Source organism: Lampetra fluviatilis, chromosome 23 (genome assembly GCF_964198595.1).
Source record: "Lampetra fluviatilis chromosome 23, kcLamFluv1.1, whole genome shotgun sequence".
NCBI lineage: Eukaryota > Metazoa > Chordata > Hyperoartia > Petromyzontiformes > Petromyzontidae > Lampetra > Lampetra fluviatilis.
In genome coordinates, this window is record NC_136297.1 from 3675702 (window position 1) to 3697254 (window position 21553).

Sequence of the window (21553 nt, forward strand, 5' to 3'; positions counted from 1 at the left end):
ATGGGTGAGTTGTGGTGGGATCGGTGAGTTGTGGTGGATCCGGTGAGTTATGGTGGGATCGGTGAGTTGTGGTGGGATGGGTGAGTTGTGGTGGGATCGGTGAGTTGTGGTGGGATCGGTGAGTTGTGGTGGGATGGGTGAGTTGTGGTGGGATTGGCGAGTTGTGGTGGGATCGGTGAGTTGTGGTGGGATGGGTGAGTTGTGGTGGGATCGGTGAGTTGTGGTGGATCCGGTGAGTTATGGTGGGATGGGTGAGTTGTGGTGGGATTGGCGAGTTGTGGTGGGATCGGTGAGTTGTGGTGGGATGGGTGAGTTGTGGTGGGATTGGCGAGTTGTGGTGGGATCGGTGAGTTGTGGTGGGATGGGTGAGTTGTGGTGGGATCGGTGAGTTGTGGTGGATCCGGTGAGTTATGGTGGGATCGGTGAGTTGTGGTGGGATGGGTGAGTTGTGGTGGGATCGGTGAGTTATGGTGGGTCTGGTGAGTTGTGGTGGGATTGGTGAGTTATGGTGGGTCTGGTGAGTTGTGGTGGGATTGGTGAGTTATGGTGGGTCTGGTGAGTTGTGGTGGGATCGGCGAGTTGTGGTGGGATCGGTGAGTTGTGGTGGGATCGGTGAGTTGTGGTGGGATGGGTGAGTTGTGGTGGGATTGGCGAGTTGTGGTGGGATCGGTGAGTTGTGGTGGGATGGGTGAGTTGTGGTGGGATCGGTGAGTTGTGGTGGGATCGGTGAGTTGTGGTGGGATGGGTGAGTTGTGGTGGGATTGGCGAGTTGTGGTGGGATCGGTGAGTTGTGGTGGGATGGGTGAGTTGTGGTGGGATCGGTGAGTTATGGTGGATCCGGTGAGTTATGGTGGGATGGGTGAGTTGTGGTGGGATTGGCGAGTTGTGGTGGGATCGGTGAGTTGTGGTGGGATGGGTGAGTTGTGGTGGGATTGGCGAGTTGTGGTGGGATCGGTGAGTTGTGGTGGGATGGGTGAGTTGTGGTGGGATCGGTGAGTTGTGGTGGATCCGGTGAGTTATGGTGGGATCGGTGAGTTGTGGTGGGATGGGTGAGTTGTGGTGGGATCGGTGAGTTATGGTGGGTCTGGTGAGTTGTGGTGGGATTGGTGAGTTATGGTGGGTCTGGTGAGTTGTGGTGGGATTGGTGAGTTATGGTGGGTCTGGTGAGTTGTGGTGGGATCGGCGAGTTGTGGTGGGATCGGTGAGTTGTGGTGGGATCGGTGAGTTATGGTGGGATCGGTGAGTTATGGTGGGATCGGTGAGCAGCGGTGGGATCGGTGAGTTATGGTGGGTCTGGTGAGTTGTGGTGGGATTGGCGAGTTGTGGTGGGATCGGTGAGTTGTGGTGGGATCGGTAAGTTGTGGTGGGTCTGGTGAGTTGTGGTGGGATTGGCGAGTTGTGGTGGGATCGGTGAGTTGTGGTGGGATCGGTGAGCAGCATTGGGATCGGTGAGTTGTGGTGGGATGGGTGAGTTGTGGTGGGATCGGTGAGTTGTGGTGGGATCGGTGAGTTGTGGTGGGTCTGGTGAGTTGTGGTGGGATTGGCGAGTTGTGGTGGGATCGGTGAGTTGTGGTGGGATCGGTGAGCAGCATTGGGATCGGTGAGTTGTGGTGGGATGGGTGAGTTGTGGTGGGATCGGTGAGTTGTGGTGGGATCGGTGAGTTGTGGTGGGTCTGGTGAGTTGTGGTGGGATTGGCGAGTTGTGGTGGGATCGGTGAGTTGTGGTGGGATCGGTGAGCAGCAGTGGGATCGGTGAGTTGTGGTGGGATGGGTGAGTTGTGGTGGGATCGGTGAGTTGTGGTGGGATTGGTGAGTTGTGGTGGGTCTGGTGAGTTATGGTGGGATCGGTGAGCAGCGGTGGGATCGGTGAGTTATGGTGGGATTGGTGAGTTGTGGTGGGTCCGGTGAGTTATGATGGGATTGGCGAGTTGTGGTGGATCTGGTGAGTTATGGTGGGATCGGTGAGCAGCGGTGGGATCGGTGAGCTATGGTGGGTCTGGTGAGTTGTGGTGGGATCGGTGAGCAGCAGTGGGATCGGTGAGTTGTGGTGGGATGGGTGAGTTGTGGTGGGATCGGTGAGTTGTGGTGGGATCGGTAAGTTGTGGTGGGTCTGGTGAGTTGTGGTGGGATTGGCGAGTTGTGGTGGGATCGGTGAGTTGTGGTGGGATCGGTGAGCAGCAGTGGGATCGGTGAGTTGTGGTGGGATGGGTGAGTTGTGGTGGGATCGGTGAGTTGTGGTGGGATTGGTGAGTTGTGGTGGGTCTGGTGAGTTATGGTGGGATCGGTGAGCAGCGGTGAGATCGGTGAGTTATGGTGGGATTGGTGAGTTGTGGTGGGTCCGGTGAGTTATGGTGGGATTGGCGAGTTGTGGTGGATCTGGTGAGTTATGGTGGGATCGGTGAGCAGCGGTGGGATCGGTGAGCTATGGTGGGTCTGGTGAGTTGTGGTGGGATCGGTGAGTTGTGGTGGGTCCGGTGAGTTGTGGTGGGATCGGTGAGTTGTGGTGGGATCGGTGAGTCATGGTGGGATCGGTGAGTTATGGTGGGTCTGGTGAGTTATGGTGGGTCTGGTGAGTTATGGTGGGATGGGTGAGTTATGGTGGGTCCGGTGAGTTATGGTGGGATCGGTGAGTTGTGGTGGGATCGGTGAGTCATGGTGGGATCGGTGAGTTATGGTGGGTCTGGTGAGTTATGGTGGGTCCGGTGAGTTGTGGTGGGATCGGTGAGTTGTGGTGGGATCAGTGAGTTATGGTGGGATGGGTGAGTTATAGTGGGTCTGGTGAGTTATGGTGGGATTGGTGAGTTGTGGTGGGTCCGGTGAGTTGTGGTGGGATTGGTGAGCCGTGGACAAGTTGGTGACGTATAATTACGGGACTGGCAAACGGTGGTGCTGCGGGCTGGCGAGTTTCCCATTTTGCGAGCCGTGCGAAGGCCAGTCAGCCACGGCACGTTGAATTGACTGTGCCATGGATCGGTGTGGCGCAGCATGGGTTCGCGTGCCGTGGCGGTTTTGGTGAACAGTGGCGGGTCCAGCGAGCCGTGGGCAGGGGGTACGGTGAGCCGTGCCGGGGGGGTATGGTGAGCCGTGCCGGGGGGGTTCGGGTTCGGTGAGCCGTGCCAGGGGGGTACGGTGAGCTGTGGACAGGGGGTACGGTGAGCCGTGGCGGTATCAACGAGTCGTGTTGAGGTCGATCAGCATTGGTGGGGTCAGTTGATCTTGGCACAATCAATTAGCCATGCCGGGTTTCGGTTAGCCATGGCAAAATCTGTGTGTGTATCCGTTGTGGGCATTTATCCTTGGTGTGCGTGTGTGTATCCGTGGGGTGTGTGTGTGTATCAGTGCCGTGTGTGTGTGTATCAGTGCCGTGTGTGTGTGTGTATCAGTGCCATGTGTGTGTGTGTCCCTGGGGTGTGTGTGTGTATCCGTGGTGTGTGTGTATCCGTGGTGTGTGTGTGTGCATCCGTGGGGTGTGTGTGCATCCGTGGGGTGTGTGTGCATCCGTGGGGTGTGTGTGTGCATCCGTGGTGTGTGTGTGTGTCCGTGGTGTGTGTGTGTGTCCGTGGTGTGTGTGTGTGTCCGTGGTGTGTGTGTGTGTATCCGTGGTGTGTGTGTGTGTATCCGTGGTGTGTGTGTGTGTCCGTGGGGTGTGTGTGTGTCCGTGGTGTGTGTGTGTCCGTGGTGTGTGTGTGTGTCCGTGGTGTGTGTGTGTGTGTGTCCGTGGTGTGTGTGTGTGTGTGTCCGTGGTGTGTGTGTGTGTGTGTATCCGTGGTGTGTGTGTGTGTGTGTATCCGTGGTGTGTGTGTGTGTGTGTATCCGTGGTGTGTGTGTGTGTGTATCCGTGTGTGTGTGTGTATCCGTGGTGTGTGTGTGTCCGTGGTGTGTGTGTGTGTGTCCGTGGTGTGTGTGTGTGTGTCCGTGGTGTGTGTGTGTGTCCGTGGTGTGCGTGTGTGTGTGTATCCTGGGCAGGTGTGTCTCCGTATCCGTAGCGAGCTCAGTTATTGGTGGGAGAGGCCATGGAGCTGTAGCCAGGGCTGGGGGGGTCCACGTGGAGTTGGGAGCTCTCCGTGGCTGGCCGAGGTTGCTGCGAGATTATCGGCACCGTGTCGTCACCACCACCACCACCGCCACCGTCACCATCGTCACCTTCTGCACACGCACACACACACACACACAGGTTGTCACTGTCGCCGCCGACATCACCTTCTGCACAGACACACACAGGTACGTGGATGTACATGCAAATACACATACACATACACGGATGCACACACACATACACACATGGGTGTCGAGACGCACAGGAACGCATGCACCTCCCATTAGCATGGTTGGCTACGTACGGCGCGAAAGAAGTTCAACATACGTGTGTGCGTGTGTGTGCGTGTGCACACACACGCACACACGCACGTGGACGAACATAAAGGCACGAGCACATAATACATCAGACAAAGATCCCCCGTGTAGCCTCAGCAGACTGTTGGGGCAAGTGCTGTTAGCGAGCAGCCCCTGTGAAGGCCGGCACTGTGGCACTCGAGGGGGGTGGGTGGCCAGCACCACGCCCGGCCGCCTTTGTCTCCCCAGTGACAAAATAGACACACCGCTCTGGGCACCCATTTGAAGTGGCCCATAACCTGTTCAGATAATCGCCGCTGGTGTCGTTGGCTCCGAGTGGGGATCGCGCTATATTGATCCTGCCTCAGCAGTCCGCCTGCTGGATTTTTTCACCCGAACACGATTGCTCGTGTTGCGATCGAAACGTCGTGATTTTTTATCATTGTAATTATTTTTTTCTATCTACGCGACTTTCCCGATAGACCCAAAGAGCGGCGATTGGTTCGTATTGTTTTATTTGTATTTTTATATTATTTCCCACTCAACGTGACTTTAACGAAAGAACCAAGAATTTGAATTCCTGCAGTCACCAAAGCTTTAAATCGAAACCCAAAGAGTGGTAATTGGTTCAACGAGACCGGCAGTTAAGTGATTTGGTCGTCAAACGAGGGGAGGAAACGCACGCGAAGGGCTTCCTCCGTTACGGTGGCATCGAAAGTTTCCCTTTTCCACCCAAAATCATATTGAAACAACATGAACACGTAACATTCAAATAAACATGGTTGATCAATGCATTAACAGTACCATCGTTAACAGGGGAATGGTCGGTAAGCAAACACATTGGGCTCTATGGAGGCTACTACACCACTATACACTACACAGTATACACTACTATACACTACACACACATTGGGCTCTATGGAGGCTACTACACCACTATATGCTACACAGTATACACCACTATACACTACACAGTATACACTACACTATACACTACACACACACATTGGGCTCTATGGAGGCTACTACACCACTATACACTACACAGTATACACTACACTATACACACACATTGGGCTCTATGGAGGCTACTACACCACTATACACTACACAGTATACACTACACTATACACTACACACACACATTGGGCTCTATGGAGGCTACTACACCACTATACACTACACAGTATACACTACACTATACACTACACACACACATTGGGCTCTATGGAGGCTACTACACCACTATACACTACACAGTATACACCACTATACACTACACAGTATACACTACACTATACACTACACACACACATTGGGCTCTATGGAGGCCTGGCGTTAAGGGATTAGTCGTGAACAGGGGTGGTCGTTAAGAGGGGTTTCTACTGTACACATTTTTTTATTTTATATTTATAGAGCGCCTTTGTTTAAAATGCTCTATAGATATACTTTCACACACCATGCACACACACATCCTTCCCCCGCACCTCCGATTAGCACGGTTGGCTATGTACGGTGCGAAAGAAGTTCAACATACATACATGTACGCATGCTTGCCCACACACACACACACGTGTGATAATCCAGCTCTGGATTTCTCAGACCGCAGTAGAAATGTAATGATTGCCAAGCCACGGCTTGAGAGCTCGTACTGAGCAAATAACAGAAGTTACGATCAACGTATCGGAGGGATATCGATAAATATATCGGATAAATAATGATCAATATCACAGAGAGATGATCATTATGACAGAGATACAGATACATATATCATCATCAATATATCAAAGAGATAACGATCAATCGATCGCAGAGATAAGAAGAGTGCGTCTGGGTAAACTTTGCTGATGTGTGCTCGCACGCACACGCGCAGGCTCACGCACGCGCAGGCTCACGCACACGCAGGCTCACACACGCAGGCTCACACACACGCAGGCTCACACACACGCAGGCTCACACACGCAGGCTCACACACGCAGGCTCACACACGCAGGCTCACACACGCAGGCTCACACACACGCAGGCTCACACACACGCAGGCTCACACACACGCAGGCTCACACACACGCAGGCTCACACACGCAGGCTCACGCACACGCAGGCTCACGCACGCAGGCTCACGCACGCAGGCTCACACACACGCAGGCTCACACACACGCAGGCTCACGCACGCAGGCTCACGCACGCAGGCTCACGCACGCAGGCTCACACACACGCAGGCTCACGCACACGCAGGCTCACGCACACGCAGGCTCACACACGCAGGCGCACTCACGCTCGCTGCAACACACACTCTGGGTCACACAACGAACACAGTCGTCATCAGTGTCGCGTGTGACTGGCAATCGAACCCTGGCATCAGCAAATCTGCTCACTGTGTCACACACACACACTGTCTCACACACACACACAGTGTCACACACACACACTGTGTCACACACACACCGTGTCACACACACCCTGTGTCTCACACACACACACACCGTGTCACACACACACACACCCTGTGTCACACACACACACCCTGCTCACCGTGCCACACACACACACTCACTCACCGAGTCTCACACACGCACACTGCTCAATCTCACACACACACACTCACCGAGTCTCACACACACACACGCACACTGCTTACTTGCTGGCTATGGTTAGGAGCCTGCGGATGACTGTGGTGGGGGTAAACACACGGGCTGCGTGACTACAGGCGGCCGCTCTCCTGAGGAGGACACACACAACAGAGACACAGACAGAAGATCCCCCAAATCGCCTTCTTACTGACATGTGGGCCCAGTGCCCTTATCGAGAAGTACCTACGAAGGCCGGCACGGCGCCCCACCTATGCGTGGGTGATGTGGCCAGCACGACGCCCGGCCGCCTTTGTCTCCCCAATGCTAATGCTCGAAATGTTTTACGCACACACGGCACCAGGTACTCATTTGAGGCCGAGCCGACCTAGGGGAGGCGGCCCAGGGCCAGTTTCAGATTCTCATCGCTGACAATCGCGGAGAGTGGGAATTGAACTCGGGTTGCGGGCGCGCTAACCACTGCGCCACCGCTCCTCGCTAGACTCATCGACAGACGCACACGCGCACACAGACACACACACACAGGCACATACACATACAGGTGCACATGCACACACACACACACAGATGCACATGTACACACAGGGACACCAAACATGAACACGTATATACACAGGCAAGCATGTTAAGGATACACACCCCCACTCACGCACGCACCAACAAAGGTACACCCCTTATGCGCGCACAGTAGTACACACACACACACACAATCATGTAAGCACATGCACGCACAGGTACACACGCACACACGCACGCACGCATGCACACGGTAGGACACGTATATACACAGGCCCAGGTACACACACTCATGCACGCACCCACACAGGCACACACAGACACGCACACGGTGGTACACATACACAGGGCCGGACACAAACACACACACGCACGCACGCACGCTCAAATAACGATGTTCCAGGGCCAGCCACCCCATGCGCCCTGCTCACACCGGCGCGCGTGTAATAAGGGATGTCCCGAGATGAGGACCCTATCGGAAATAAATAGATGAACACGTAAATATCCACACTCACCGCGGTCGCTAGCGCCTCCTCGAGAGTTGGAACAGCACGCTCGAGTCTCATGGGGGGGGGGAGGAGCTAACACGAGGGGTGGGGACGGGGCAGGAGCGGATTGGTCGACGGGAAAAACTAAACGGAGACGGGGCGGTGGGAGGGGGGGAGGAGGGAACTGAAGAGGGGGGATTGGTGGAGAGTCGTGGAAAGTTCGGCAGAGGATGAGGGAGAGAATACACGGGGCGGATAGAAGGGTGGGGGGGAGGGGGGGGGATTCGGAGTGCCGGCTGTGTGAAAGACGGAATCAAGGCGAAGTTCAAGATTCATCCGGCTGGAATTTCTTCGCACCAGCGACTGATATTGATGGTTGCATGTGCGTGCGTGAATGCATGCGTGCATATTTGTAAACATTTTTTGTTAAGTGCTTTGTTCACCTCCCCTATACTTTGCACTCCAATCGTGCTTCTGTACCGTTGTGTTGCAACATTGTGACCACGTGACCTAACTGGACATCTGTGAATACACGAACTTTATAGCCCACTGCATTCCCTCCGTACGAATGCATATTCTGAAGTGGTACATGCGTGCGTACACATGTACGTGTGGACGTGTGGACGTGTGTTGGTTTGCACGCCCATGCCTGCCATTCGTGTAGTCAGGTCTGGCATGGTGCTGGCCACCCACCCCCTCGTGATGCCGTGCCAGGCCTTCGTAGGTGCTACTCGCTAGCAGCACTTGCCCCAACAGTGAAGGCTATAAGGGGGATCTTTGCTTTTGTTCGTCAGTTAGTTTAGCAACGCTCACAAAAAAACGAGTGTCGGAGCGGTGGGCAGCTAAAACGCAGCGAGTTGGCAGTGTAGGAGGGGGGGGGGGGGTACAGGTGGTGCATCTGCCAGCCATCTCAGTCAGCCAACCCATCGTGGTACCTCGGTCTAACGGTGCACCTAACCTGGCACAAGCACCGTGGTGACACCACCGCAGCTTAGTCGCGAACGCCGGTTGTTGTTGTTGTTGTTGTTTGATTGCACGTGTATAAGGATGTTTACCCGCGCGTCCGTGAATGTGAAAGCACGTGTACATGTGTATGCAACTGCACCACTTGCATGCGAGTTGCATGCAAGTGTGCATGTGTGTGTGTGTAAAGACGCGTGTCCTTGCATGCCCAGCCACCACATGCCCATGCAGCTTGTTTGGTCGGATAGAGGGGGCTAAATAGGCGTGGCACCGGCTAGAGAAGAGATGGACTGCTGTGGTAATTGAGTGGACTTGGCGATGGCCGGTACCAGCGGTGTCAAGATCGGCCTCTGTGGAGGAGGCTCGTGAAGGACGCTACTGGGCAGTTGGAGGCAGTCGCCCTCCAACAACAACGGAGGGCGGAGGAGCGACGCTCACAACAACGAGCGGAGCGCCGGGCGGCTAAAACGCAGTGAGTTGGCACAGTAAGGAGCACAGTTGGTGGATCTGCCAGTCATCTCAGTCAGTCAACCCATGTCACATGACCTCCTGCCAGTAAGCTTTCCACACCTGCACGTGGCCTCATGGTGTACCTTGCCCGGCACAATCACTGTGGTCATGTCGGCACCACTCAGTGGCGAACGGCAGTTGCCGTGCAAGTATCTGCATACGTACATTTGTGCACGTGTGTGCATACGCGTGTGTACGCGCGTGTGGGTGTGTGTACACGCGTGTGTTTGTACGCGCGTGTACGCATGTGTACACGCGTGTGTGCGTACGCGCGTGAGTGTGTGCACACGTGCCTGAGTGTGTGGACACGCGCGTGAGTGTACCGTGTGAATCGAGGTCGTCGCTGGGTGGGATGCCGCCACCATCCGTGAACTCGTGGGGGGGGTCCGGCTTGCAGTGTCCGCAGCAGCAGTTGCAGCAGCAGCACAGGCAGCAGCAGCAGTAGCAGCCGGTGAGGATCCCACACACCACGAAGCAGGCCTGGGGAGACGCGGGGGGGGGCGGGGAGATAGAGGGGGCGAGAGACACGGTGGGAGACAGAATCAGGATATTTATTCCCGACTGGAGAAATCCGGTCAGCTATAAACCTCTTTCACAGACGTGCAAGCCGGGCCGTTTGGAGGGACACGAGATGAGAACGTCAACAACAACAAAAATGACACAAACACGATGTGAGTACAAAGTAGAATAAAGGTAAACAAATGACCCAAACACGAACAAACATCAACTAAACCACCCCCCATCCTTCCAGGCAAAGCCCACTCAGGTATTAACTCGCTCACAAGTAACCTGGCCACATGCTATCTCACCAAAGTGGCCCATCATTTGGACATTTATAGCACCAACATAAGACGCGGGGGGGGAGAGCATTCCAAATGATTAGGGTCATAGGAAGCGTCATCATCAGCCATGGCCAATCCACTGCTGGATGAAGGCCTCCCAACACCTAAAGTTCTGCAGGGAACACGGCAGCAAGCGAGCTCCGCTTACCCCATTGCCTGCCATGACATCACAGAGTCCAATTCCTGAGACTTACACGAGCACGGGCTATGCGCCTAACCCTCACACGACCTAAGTCTGACCAATACGAAGCCTCGTTGTATGTGTGTTGAACTTCTTTCACACCATACGTGGCCAACCGTGCTAATCGGAGGTGTAGTGTTGAGTCTATGGGTAGTGTTGGTCTATGGGCAGTGTTAGTCTATGGGTAGTGTTGAGTCTATGGGTAGTGTTAGTCTATGGGTAGTGTTGAGTCTATGGGTAGTGTTAGTCTATGGGTAGTGTTGAGTCTATGGGCAGTGTTGAGTCAATGGGCAGTGTTGAGTCTATGGGCAGTGTTGAGTCTATGGGTAGTGTTGAGTCTATGGGCAGTGTTGAGTCTATGGGCAGTGTTTAGTCTATGGGCAGTGTTAGTCTATGGGCAGTGTTAGTCTATGGGCAGTGTTAGTCTATGGGCAGTGTTAGTCTATGGGCAGTGTTAGTCTATGGGCAGTGTTGAGTCTATGGATAGTGTTGAGTATATTGGCAGTTTTAGTCTATGGGCAGTGTTAGTCTATGGCAGGGGTCGGCAACCAAAATAACAAGAAGAGCCATTTCTTTCCAATTCGGTACAAAATTCAGTATTTCAAGAGCCGCAATGCATCTGAGTACATACTGTACATACGTACATACGTACATATCGTCAAGAAGCAGTCCGTAAAGAGCCGCATGCGGCTCCGGAGCCGCAGGTTGCCGACCCCTGGTCTATGGGCAGTGTTGAGTCTATGGGTAGTGTTAGTCTATGGGTAAGGTTAGTCTATGGGTAGTGTTGAGTCTATGGGTAGTGTTGAGTCTATGGGCAGTGTTAGTCTATGGGCAGTGTTGAGTCTATGGGCAAGGTTAAGTCTATGGGTAGTGTTGAGTCTATGGGCAGTGTTGAGTCTATGGGCAGTGTTAGTCTATGGGCAGTGTTGAGTCTATGGGTAGTGTTGAGTCTATGGGCAGTGTTAGTCTATGGGTAGTGTTGAGTCTATGGGTAGTGTTGAGTCTATGGGCAAGGTTAAGTCTATGGGTAGTGTTGAGTCTATGGGCAGTGTTGAGTCTATGGGCAGTGTTAGTCTATGGGCAGTGTTGAGTCTATGGGTAGTGTTAGTCTATGGGTAAGGTTAGTCTATGGGTAGTGTTGAGTCTATGGGTAGTGTTGAGTCTATGGGCAGTGTTAGTCTATGGGCAGTGTTAGTCTATGGGTAGTGTTGAGTCTATGGGTAGTGTTGAGTCTATGGGCAAGGTTAAGTCTATGGGTAGTGTTGAGTCTATGGGCAGTGTTGAGTCTATGGGCAGTGTTAGTCTATGGGCAGTGTTGAGTCTATGGGTAGTGTTAGTCTATGGGTAAGGTTAGTCTATGGGTAGTGTTGAGTCTATGGGTAGTGTTGAGTCTATGGGCAGTGTTAGTCTATGGGCAGTGTTAGTCTATGGGTAGTGTTGAGTCTATGGGTAGTGTTGAGTCTATGGGCAAGGTTAAGTCTATGGGTAGTGTTGAGTCTATGGGCAGTGTTGAGTCTATGGGCAGTGTTAGTCTATGGGTAGTGTTGAGTCTATGGGTAGTGTTGAGTCTATGGGCAAGGTTAAGTCTATGGGTAGTGTTGAGTCTATGGGCAGTGTTGAGTCTATGGGCAGTGTTGAGTCTATGGGCAGTGTTGAGTCTATGGGCAGTGTTGAGTCTATGGGCAAGGTTAGTCTATGGGCAGTGTTGAGTCTATGGGCAGTGTTGAGTCTATGGGTAGTGTTGAGTCTATGGGCAGTGTTGAGTCTATGGGCAGTGTTGAGTCTATGGGCAAGGTTAGTCTATGGGCAGTGTTGAGTCTATGGGCAGTGTTGAGTCTATGGGTAGTGTTGAGTCTATGGGCAGTGTTGAGTCTATGGGTAGTGTTGAGTCTATGGGCAGTGTTGAGTCTATGGGCAAGGTTAGTCTATGGGCAGTGTTGAGTCTATGGGCAGTGTTGAGTCTATGGGCAGTGTTGAGTCTATGGGTAGTGTTGAGTCTATGGGCAGTGTTGAGTCTATGGGTAGTGTTGGTCTATGGGTAGTGTTGAGTCTATGGGCAGTGTTGGTCTATGGGCAGTGTTGAGTCTATGGGCAGTGTTGAGTCTATGGGCAGTGTTGGTCTATGGGCAGTGTTGAGTCTATGGGCAGTGTTAGTCTATGGGTAGTGTTGGTCTATGGGCAGTGTTGGTCTATGGGCAGTGTTGAGTCTATGGGCAGTGTTAGTCTATGGGCAGTGTTAGTCTATGGGCAGTGTTTAGTCTATGGGCAGTGTTTAGTCTATGGGCAGTGTTGAGTCTATGGGCAGTGTTGGTCTATGGGCAGTGTTGAGTCTATGGGCAGTGTTGAGTCTATGGGCAGTGTTGAGTCTATGGGCAGTGTTAGTCTATGGGCAGTGTTGAGTCTATGAGCAGTGTTGAGTCTATGGGCAGTGTTAGTCTATGGGCAGTGTTAGTCTATGGGTAGTGTTAATCTATGGGCAGCGTTGAGTCTATGGGCAGTGTTAGTCTATGGGGCAGTGTTAGTCTATGGGTAGTGTTGAGTCTATGGGCAGTGTTGAGTCTATGGGCAGTGTTAGGTCTATGGGCAGTGTTAGTCTATGGGCAGTGTTAGTCTATGGGCAGTGTTAGTCCATGGGCAGTGTGAGTCTATTGGTAGTGTTAGTCTATGGGCAGTGTTGAGTCTATGAGCAGTGTTGAGTCTATGGGCAGTGATAGTCTATCGGCAGTGTGAGTCTATTGGTAGTGTTAGTCTATGGGCAGTGTTGAGTCTATGAGCAGTGTTGAGTCTATGGGCAGTGTTAGTCTATGGGCAGTGTGAGTCTATTGGTAGTGTTAGTCTATGGGTAGTGTTGAGTCTATGGGCAGTGATAGTCTATAGGCAGTGTTAGTCTATGGGCAGTGTGAGTCTATGGGCAGTGTGAGTCTATGGGCAGTGTGAGTCTATGGGCAGTGTTAGTCTATGGGCAATGTTAGTCTATGGGCAGTGTTAGTCTATGGGCAGTGTTAGTCTATGGGCAGTGTTAGTCTATGGGCAGTGTTGAGTCTATGGGTAGTGTTGAGTATATGGGCAGTGTTAGTCTATGGGCAGTGTTAGTCTATGGGCAGTATGTATGTTGAACTTCTTTACCATCGTACTTAGCCAATCGTGCTAATCAGAGGTGTGGGGAAAGGACAACAAGGAGCTGCGTCTTCGCGCATGTCTCTGCAGGTCTCTGTGCGTGTCTCTGCAGGTCTCTGTGCGTGTCTCTGCGTGTCTCTGTGCGTGTCTCTGCGTGTCTCTGTGCGTGTCTCTGCGTGTCTCTGCGCGTGTCTCTGCAGGTCTCTGCGCGTGTCTCTGCAGGTCTCTGCGCGTGTCTCTGCAGGTCTCTGCGCGTGTCTCTGCAGGTCTCTGCGCGTGTCTCTGCAGGTCTCTGCGCGTGTCTCTGCAGGTCTCTGCGCGTGTCTCTGCAGGTCTCTGTGCGTGTCTCTGCAGGTCTCTGTGCGTGTCTCTGCAGGTCTCTGTGCGTGTCTCTGCAAGTCTCTGTGCGTGTCTCTGCAAGTCTCTGTGCGTGTCTCTGGGTCTCTGTGCGTGTGTCTGGGTCTCTGTGCGTGTGTCTGGGTCTCTGTGAGTGTCTCTGGGTCTCTGTGCGTGTCTCTGGGTCTCTGTGCGTGTCTCTGGGTCTCTGTGCGTGTCTCTGGGTCTCTGTGCGTGTCTCTGGGTCTCTGTGCGTGTCTCTGGGTCTCTGTGCGTGTCTCTGGGTCTCTGTGCGTGTCTCTGGGTCTCTGTGCGTGTCTCTGGGTCTCTGTGCGTGTCTCTGGGTCTCTGTGCGTGTCTCTGGGTCTCTGTGCGTGTCTCTGGGTCTCTGTGCGTGTCTCTGGGTCTCTGTGCGTGTCTCTGGGTCTCTGTGCGTGTCTCTGGGTCTCTGTGCGTGTCTCTGGGTCTCTGTGCGTGTCTCTGGGTCTCTGTGCGTGTCTCTGGGTCTCTGTGCGTGTCTCTGGGTCTCTGTGCGTGTCTCTGCAGGTCTCTGTGCGTGTCTCTGCAGGTCTCTGTGCGTGTCTCTGCAGGTCTCTGTGCGTGTCTCTGCAGGTCTCTGTGCGTGTCTCTGCAGGTCTCTGTGCGTGTCTCTGCAGGTCTCTGTGCGTGTCTCTGCAAGTCTCTGTGCGTGTCTCTGCAAGTCTCTGTGCGTGTCTCTGGGTCTCTGTGCGTGTGTCTGGGTCTCTGTGCGTGTCTCTGGGTCTCTGTGCGTGTCTCTGGGTCTCTGTGCGTGTCTCTGGGTCTCTGTGCGTGTCTCTGGGTCTCTGTGCGTGTCTCTGGGTCTCTGTGCGTGTCTCTGGGTCTCTGTGCGTGTCTCTGGGTCTCTGTGCGTGTCTCTGGGTCTCTGTGCGTGTCTCTGGGTCTCTGTGCGTGTCTCTGGGTCTCTGTGCGTGTCTCTGGGTCTCTGTGCGTGTCTCTGGGTCTCTGTGCGTGTCTCTGGGTCTCTGTGCGTGTCTCTGGGTCTCTGTGCGTGTCTCTGGGTCTCTGTGCGTGTCTCTGGGTCTCTGTGCGTGTCTCTGGGTCTCTGTGCGTGTCTCTGGGTCTCTGTGCGTGTCTCTGGGTCTCTGTGCGTGTCTCTGGGTCTCTGTGCGTGTCTCTGGGTCTCTGTGCGTGTCTCTGGGTCTCTGTGCGTGTCTCTGGGTCTCTGTGCGTGTCTCTGCAGGTCTCTGTGCATGTCTCTGCAGTTCTCTGAGGGTCTCTGCAGGTCTCTGTGCGTGTCTCTGGGTCTCTGGGTCTCTGCGTGTCTGCGTGTGTGCGTGTCTGCGCGCGTGTCTCTGCAGGTCTCTGTGCGTGTCTCTGGGTCTCTGCAGGTCTCTGTGCGTGTCTGTGGGTCTCTGCAGGTCTCTGCGGGTCTCTGGGTCTCTGCGGGTCTCTGGGTCTCTGCGGGTCTCTGCGGGTCTCTGGGTCTCTGCGCGGGTCTCTGCAGGTCTCTGTGCGTGTCTCTGCAGGTCTCTGCAGGTCTCTGCAGGTCTCTGCAGGTCTCTGCGCGTGTCTCTGCAGGTCTCTGTGCGTGTCTCTGCAGGTCTCTGTGCGTGTCTCTGCAGGTCTCTCTGCATGTCTCTGCAGGTCTCTGTGCATGTCTCTGCAGTTCTCTGAGGGTCTCTGCAGGTCTCTGTGCGTGTCTCTGGGTCTCTGCGGTTCTCTGAGGGTCTCTGTAGGTCTCTGCAGGTCTCTGTGCGTGTCTGTGGGTCTCTGCGGTTCTCTGAGGGTCTCTGTAGGTCTCTGCAGGTCTCTGTGCGTGTCTGTGGGTCTCTGCGGGTCTCTGCGGGTCTCTGCGGGTCTCTGGGTCTCTGCGGGTCTCTGCAGGTCTCTGCAGGTCTCTGCAGGTCTCTGCAGGTCTCTGCAGGTCTCTGCAGGTCTCTGCAGGTCTCTGCAGGTCTCTGCGTGTCTCTGCAGGTCTCTGTGCGTGTCTCTGCAGGTCTCTGCGGGTCTCTGCGGGTCTCTGCAGGTCTCTGTGCGTGTCTCTGCGTGTCTCTGCGTGTCTCTGCTAATCTAGGGGTCTGTCTGGCAGTCCAATAAAGAAATAAAATAAGCCGAATCCTTGATTCCTTCTGGAACACAGTAACAGGGTTGAAATGTTCACTCCCAACACGGCGTTCTGGGGCGTTCAGGCCCATTTACACCACCGAGTCTAACCTCACCGTCACGCAGACGCTAAAACAAACCCTCACCAGTGCTGTTAGCAACAAAGCAAAGACAAAGATCTCCATTATAGCCTTAACAGACTGTAGGGGCAAGTGCTGTTAGCGAGCACCTATGAAGGCCGGCACAGCACACGAGGGGGTGGGAGGCCAGCACCACGCCCGGCCGCATTTGCCTCCCGAGTGGCGATGTTTACACACCGCACCAGCTACTCATCCGAGGCAGAGTCGACCTAGGGGAGGCCTCAGGACCATTTCAGATAATCGTCACCGGCGTTGGCCGTGAGTGGAAATCGAAGCCGGCTCCGCAGGGTTCGCAGCGCAGCGCAGCGCAGCGCAGCCGATCCGCTACACCACCGCACCCCGACCCCAACCCCGACCCCTGAGCAGCACGCCGATCCCTACGCCACTGCACCCCGACCCCGACCACTGAGCAGCGCGGTCGAGGCATGGTCGACGGACAACCCTGGCGCCCGTCAAGCAGGCCGTCACCCCTTGCCGCCCCTCCCCCCCCCCCCCCCCCCGGTGCCCGCACCTTGACCCAGGGGCTGGAGAGCACGAAGTAGGTGTTCACGTTCTCCTCCCCGAACTGCTCTGCGATGTAGAGGCCCAGCGAGCCGTACTGATCGTAGACGCTCCTCTTCGTGGGGTCCGACAGGATGCAGTTGGCGCTGTTGATCTCCTGGAACTTCGCCGACGTGGTGGGGTCATCCGGATTCTTGTCCGGGTGGTACTTCAGCGCCAGCTTCCTGGAAACGGGCGGGCGGGGGTCGGGCAGCAGGAGTTCAGAGGCGAGGGGAGGGGGGCAAGATCAGGGCCGATGGTTGCGGCTGTGGCTGGGCCAGAAGTCGCAACCGGGAACCCGATACCCGTACCCTACCCGATACCCGGCTACCCGTACCCGGCTGGGTACGGGTACCTGTTTGCGACCCTGGTGCGGCCGGGTACGGGTACGGGTAGGCCGTGAGTCACTGGTGAGTCACCGTTTGTCACTCATTTCCCAACGTCTTGTCTCTTCTCACAATTCAAGTTCCTAGAATCAACCCACCCGCGCCTGCCACATGGCTTCATCCCAGAGGTCGCAATTGGGTACCCGTACCCGTACCCTACATGATACCCGGCCGGGTACGGGTAGCCGGGTATCTGGTAGGGTACGGGTACCCGATTGTGACCCTGGTGCGGCCGGGTACGGGTACGGGTAAGGAATCAAAACCCGTTTGCGACCTCTGGGCTGGGCTACGTGGGGATACACGTGTCCCCACACGTATCCCGGTGTAACACATCTCCCCACGCGCATTCCCCGTGTCCCCATGTGTCCTTATGCCCCGCTATGCCCCGGCGTGTCTGCCCTCGTGTCCCCCCAAGTTGCGTGTCACCCCCCGCCCCTCCCCCGCGCGTCCCCGTGTACCTGTACGCCTTCTTGATGTCGTCGGGCGTTGCGCCCTTTTGCAGGCCCAGCATGACGTAGAGGCTCTCGCCGGACGTGGACATGGAGCGCTGGCGCCCATCGGCCCCCGGGGGACCCCCGCGCGGGGCCGCCATGCACGCAGCCTGCACACGCAGCGCGCACACAGAGGCAAGTGCTGTTAGCGAGTAGCACCTATGAAGGCCGGCACGGCGCACGAGGTGGTGGGGTGGGTGGCCAACACGTTGCCCGGCCGCCTTCGTCTGCCTCGCGACGATGTTTACACATCGAAGCAGGTATCAATTTGAGGCCGAGTGGACCTAGGGGAGGCCCAGGACCGGTTCAGATGATCGTTGGCCGTGAGCGGGATTCGAACCTCGACCCCTGTCGGGTTCGTGAGAGCAGCGCGCTAACCACAGCGCCACCGTTCCTCCTCACACACTCTGGTAATCACTTTGCACTCTGCAGGACAGGAGCAGAACGTACAAAACCCGCAGTCGGGAACCGAACCCAGACCCAAACCGGCTGTGAAAGCGGCCTATCGACAGGAAGGGATTTTGCATTCTCAAAAGGTCACCTCCTCTTGGCGTCGCTGGTAAGCTCGTCAACTATGCACCTTCAATCTTAATTTTAGAACTTTCGTGACTGCAGGAATTATTATTTGGTTCTTTCGGTTAAGTCACGTCTAAAGATAAAATAATAAATTTAATGAAATAATAGAATACGACGTTTCGATTGCAACACAAGCAATCATCATCAGGTATAATGAAATAGCGACATAAAATCTAACCAGAAAACTATAAACAGACATATTAGCAGACAGATATCACCAAGATACATAGCGAGAGCAACACAGGTAACAGAGAGAGGTGATCGTCTCTGTGTGGTGGCCTTAAATAGACAGAGGAGGGCGGACGCAGAGAGAGGGAGGGGGGTTAGAGAAAAAATTAGCATATCAATGAGTGGACAACAAAACGTGGTGCTGCAAGTGCGATGACACGGCAAGCAAGCCTGAAAATCAGGAGAAGGACACACTAAAATTAAATAACCTAGTAAAATATCGAAATGTAATGTAATACAACACAGAGGGTCGGTCAACGTGACTTAACCGAAAGAACCAAATAATAATTCCTGCAGTCACGAAAGTTCTAAAATTAAGATTGAACCACTTCTATGGGGAAGTTTTAAACTTATCTTCTTTTTTTCTCTCTCTCTGACTACTTGTTCTCTCTGCCTGTGTCCTCTCTTTGGAATGTTCACACTTAAATTCTAACTTAGCAATCTTTGAAATACGTAATCAACCAGGCTATGCGTTAATTGTGTGTTGACTGACCCTCTGTGTTGTATTACATTACATTTCGATATTTTACTAGGTTATTTAATTTTAGTGTGTCCTTCTCCTGATTTTAGAAGTGGTTCGATCTTAAATTTGGAGCTTTCGTGACTGCAGGAATTACTCTTTGGTTCTTTCGGTAAATATGCTTATATGTCTGTCTATAGTTTTCTGGTTAGATTTTTGTTGCTATTTCATTTATACCTGATGATGATTGCTTGTGTTGCAATCGAAACGTCGTATGCTATTATTTAATTTATTATTTTATCTTTATACGTGACTTTACCGAAAGAACCCAAGAGAATATTCTCTCTCTCTCAAAATCGACCGACTGATTTAGCAGACGAAACAATCATCTTGTTGAACGATTCTAAACTTTGACGCGGCAATGTTAGTTTTCTCTGTTGTTCAAGGTTTTCAATGTTTTTACATTTAGTTTACTATTACACTGAATTCTATGGCATAATTAACTATTTTTGTGCTTAAAAATCTTTAAAAAACAATATTTATATACAGTTCGTAGGAGTCTGGAATGGATTAATCGTATTTACATAAAATACAATGGGGACATTAGGTTCGAGTCACGGCCAAATCGGGTTGCGACCAAAGTTATGGAACGAATTATGGTCGTGACCAGAGGTTCTACTGTACTCATTTGAGGCCGAGTCGACCTAGGGGAGACCCATGACCGGTTCAGACGATCGTCACTGGTGTTGGCCTTGAGCGGGAATCGAACTCGGGTCGCCGGGTTCGTAGCGCAGCGCACTAACCACGACACTACCGCTCACCACCCTCACACACACTCAATTTTACATTCACGTGTAAAAACATTCGAATGCAGAATGTAGCACACTTGCACACATAAGAGCCAGCACATCTCTGGGAGGCCCATGAGGGACACGTGGTCGTGAGATCGCAGGCCACCCCCTCCCTCCTGAAATGAGTCCCCTCCCCGTTCTTAGCCCCACCCACTGAACCATGAGACCCTCTGTATGCAGGTAGTCCTCGCCTTACGAACACCCCCACTTACGAACACCCCGACTTACGAACAACCCCGCGTACGAACACCCCCGCGTACGAACACCCCCGCGTACGAACACCCCCGCGTACGAACACCCCCGCGTACGAACACCCCCGCGTACGAACACCCCCGCGTGCGAACACCCCCGCGTGCGAACACCCCCGCGTACGAACACCCCCGCGTACGAACACCCCCGCGTACGAACACCCCCGCGTACGAACACCCCCGCGTACGAACACCCCCGCGTACGAACACCCCCGCGTACGAACACCCCCGCGTACGAACACCCCCATGTACGAACACCCCCACGTGCGAACACCCCCACGTACGAATACTCCGACTTCCGAACACCCCCGCTTACGAACAGCCCGAGTTACGAACACCCCGAGTTACGAACACCCACACTTAAGAACCGGCTCCCATTAAATATGTCTTATTATGTTTAACACCCACTTAAAACGCTAACTCGCACTTGCAAACCGAAGCGCGGGTCAGCCTCGTGCTGCGAGTGAGTGTTTGTGTGTGTGGCAATTTAAATTCACAGTTGATTACCGTGTTCAGACTTACAAACCGTTCGACTTGCGAACGGGTCTCAGGAACGAATTGTGTTCGTAAGTCAAGTACTCATCTTCTTGGTTCTTTCGGTAAAGTCACGTAGAATGGAAACAATAAAATAATAAAAATAAAACATAATAAAATAATTCTCACGACGTTTCGGCCACAACGCAAGCAGCCGTCCTCAGGTGGAGAGCAGGTCTGTCGAGAAGACAGCGTCTGAATGACACACCCCAGGCTTAGAGCGGTTATTTAAGCTGGGATGGAGGGGGGAAGGGCGCCTTGACAAAATAATTTGCATATCAAGAGGAATTTAGCATATTTATGGGAAATGCAGATATGCGATTAGTACTACTTGTGAAATGCGTAGGAGGTTTGGCGGGGGGTTTATAGTCATTATGCTCGTGCATTATGCAGGATTAGCAGCAACAAAGGGAGGGGATAGGGGTAACATTAATAAAGGGAAGGAATGTTAATAGTATGTAGCTGCAGTAACTAAACCACCACGTAAACAATCGAAAATCAAGTCAAGGACTGTCCGTACACCACGTGGCAGCTGCACACCGTGGCTCGCCACGACAATGCGGCACGGCGCTAATGTTGACTCCACCTGCTACGCCTGTATGGGATAGAGCGTTTCACCCTCGCACGCGTGGGGTAATCTCAGGGCGATCCGGTTTCCTTCCGCACACGGTGACAAGATGTGAACTACCTCGCCTGGTCTACAGGAGGTCGCGGGTTCGATCCCGACCCTGACGTCTGCTGCTGTATATTTGGAGATTGCGTGTCTCTCTCATCATCATCATCATCACGGTGGCTAGGAGATGTCAACTACCTCGCCTGGTCTACAGGAGGTCACGGTTTCGATCCCGACCCCGACGCCTGTTTGTCTATTTGGAGTTTGCGTGTCTCTCTCTCTCTCTCATCATCATCACGGTGGCTAGGAGATGTCAACTACCTCGCCTGGTATACAAGAGGTCGCGGGTTCGATCCCGACCCCGACGCCCGTTTGTCTATTTGGAGATTGCGTGTCTCTCTCCCCGTGGTCGCGTGGATTTTTCTCCGGGTCTTACGGTTTTCCCACCTCCACGTTTCAGAATCAACATCACGCGTTTTAAGAGCACGTGGCGGCTAGAAATGTCCACGCGACAAGCCACTTCCCGTT

At 53.7% G+C, this 21553-nt stretch overlaps 1 protein-coding gene across 2 annotated transcripts in view; it reads right to left on the minus strand.

The window, feature by feature from the left end:
* Positions 1–730: 730 nt before the first annotated feature.
* Positions 731–21553, minus strand: part of LOC144940612 (dnaJ homolog subfamily C member 5-like) — a 28044-nt gene continuing 7221 nt past the window's right edge. Inside the window, exons 2-6 of one of the 2 annotated variants that reach the window (XM_078866868.1) lie at positions 17483–17625; positions 16610–16823; positions 9721–9877; positions 6971–7051; positions 4006–4146 (exon numbers count right to left, since the gene is read on the minus strand). In XM_078866868.1, coding sequence (XP_078722994.1) covers positions 6984–7051; positions 9721–9877; positions 16610–16823; positions 17483–17616 — 573 coding nt within the window. In that variant the 5' untranslated portion in view covers positions 17617–17625 and the 3' untranslated portion in view covers positions 4006–4146; positions 6971–6983. Of the gene's footprint in view, positions 4147–6970; positions 7052–9720; positions 9878–16609; positions 16824–17482; positions 17626–21553 lie in introns of both variants that reach the window. The other variant, XM_078866867.1, reaches the window with a different exon arrangement.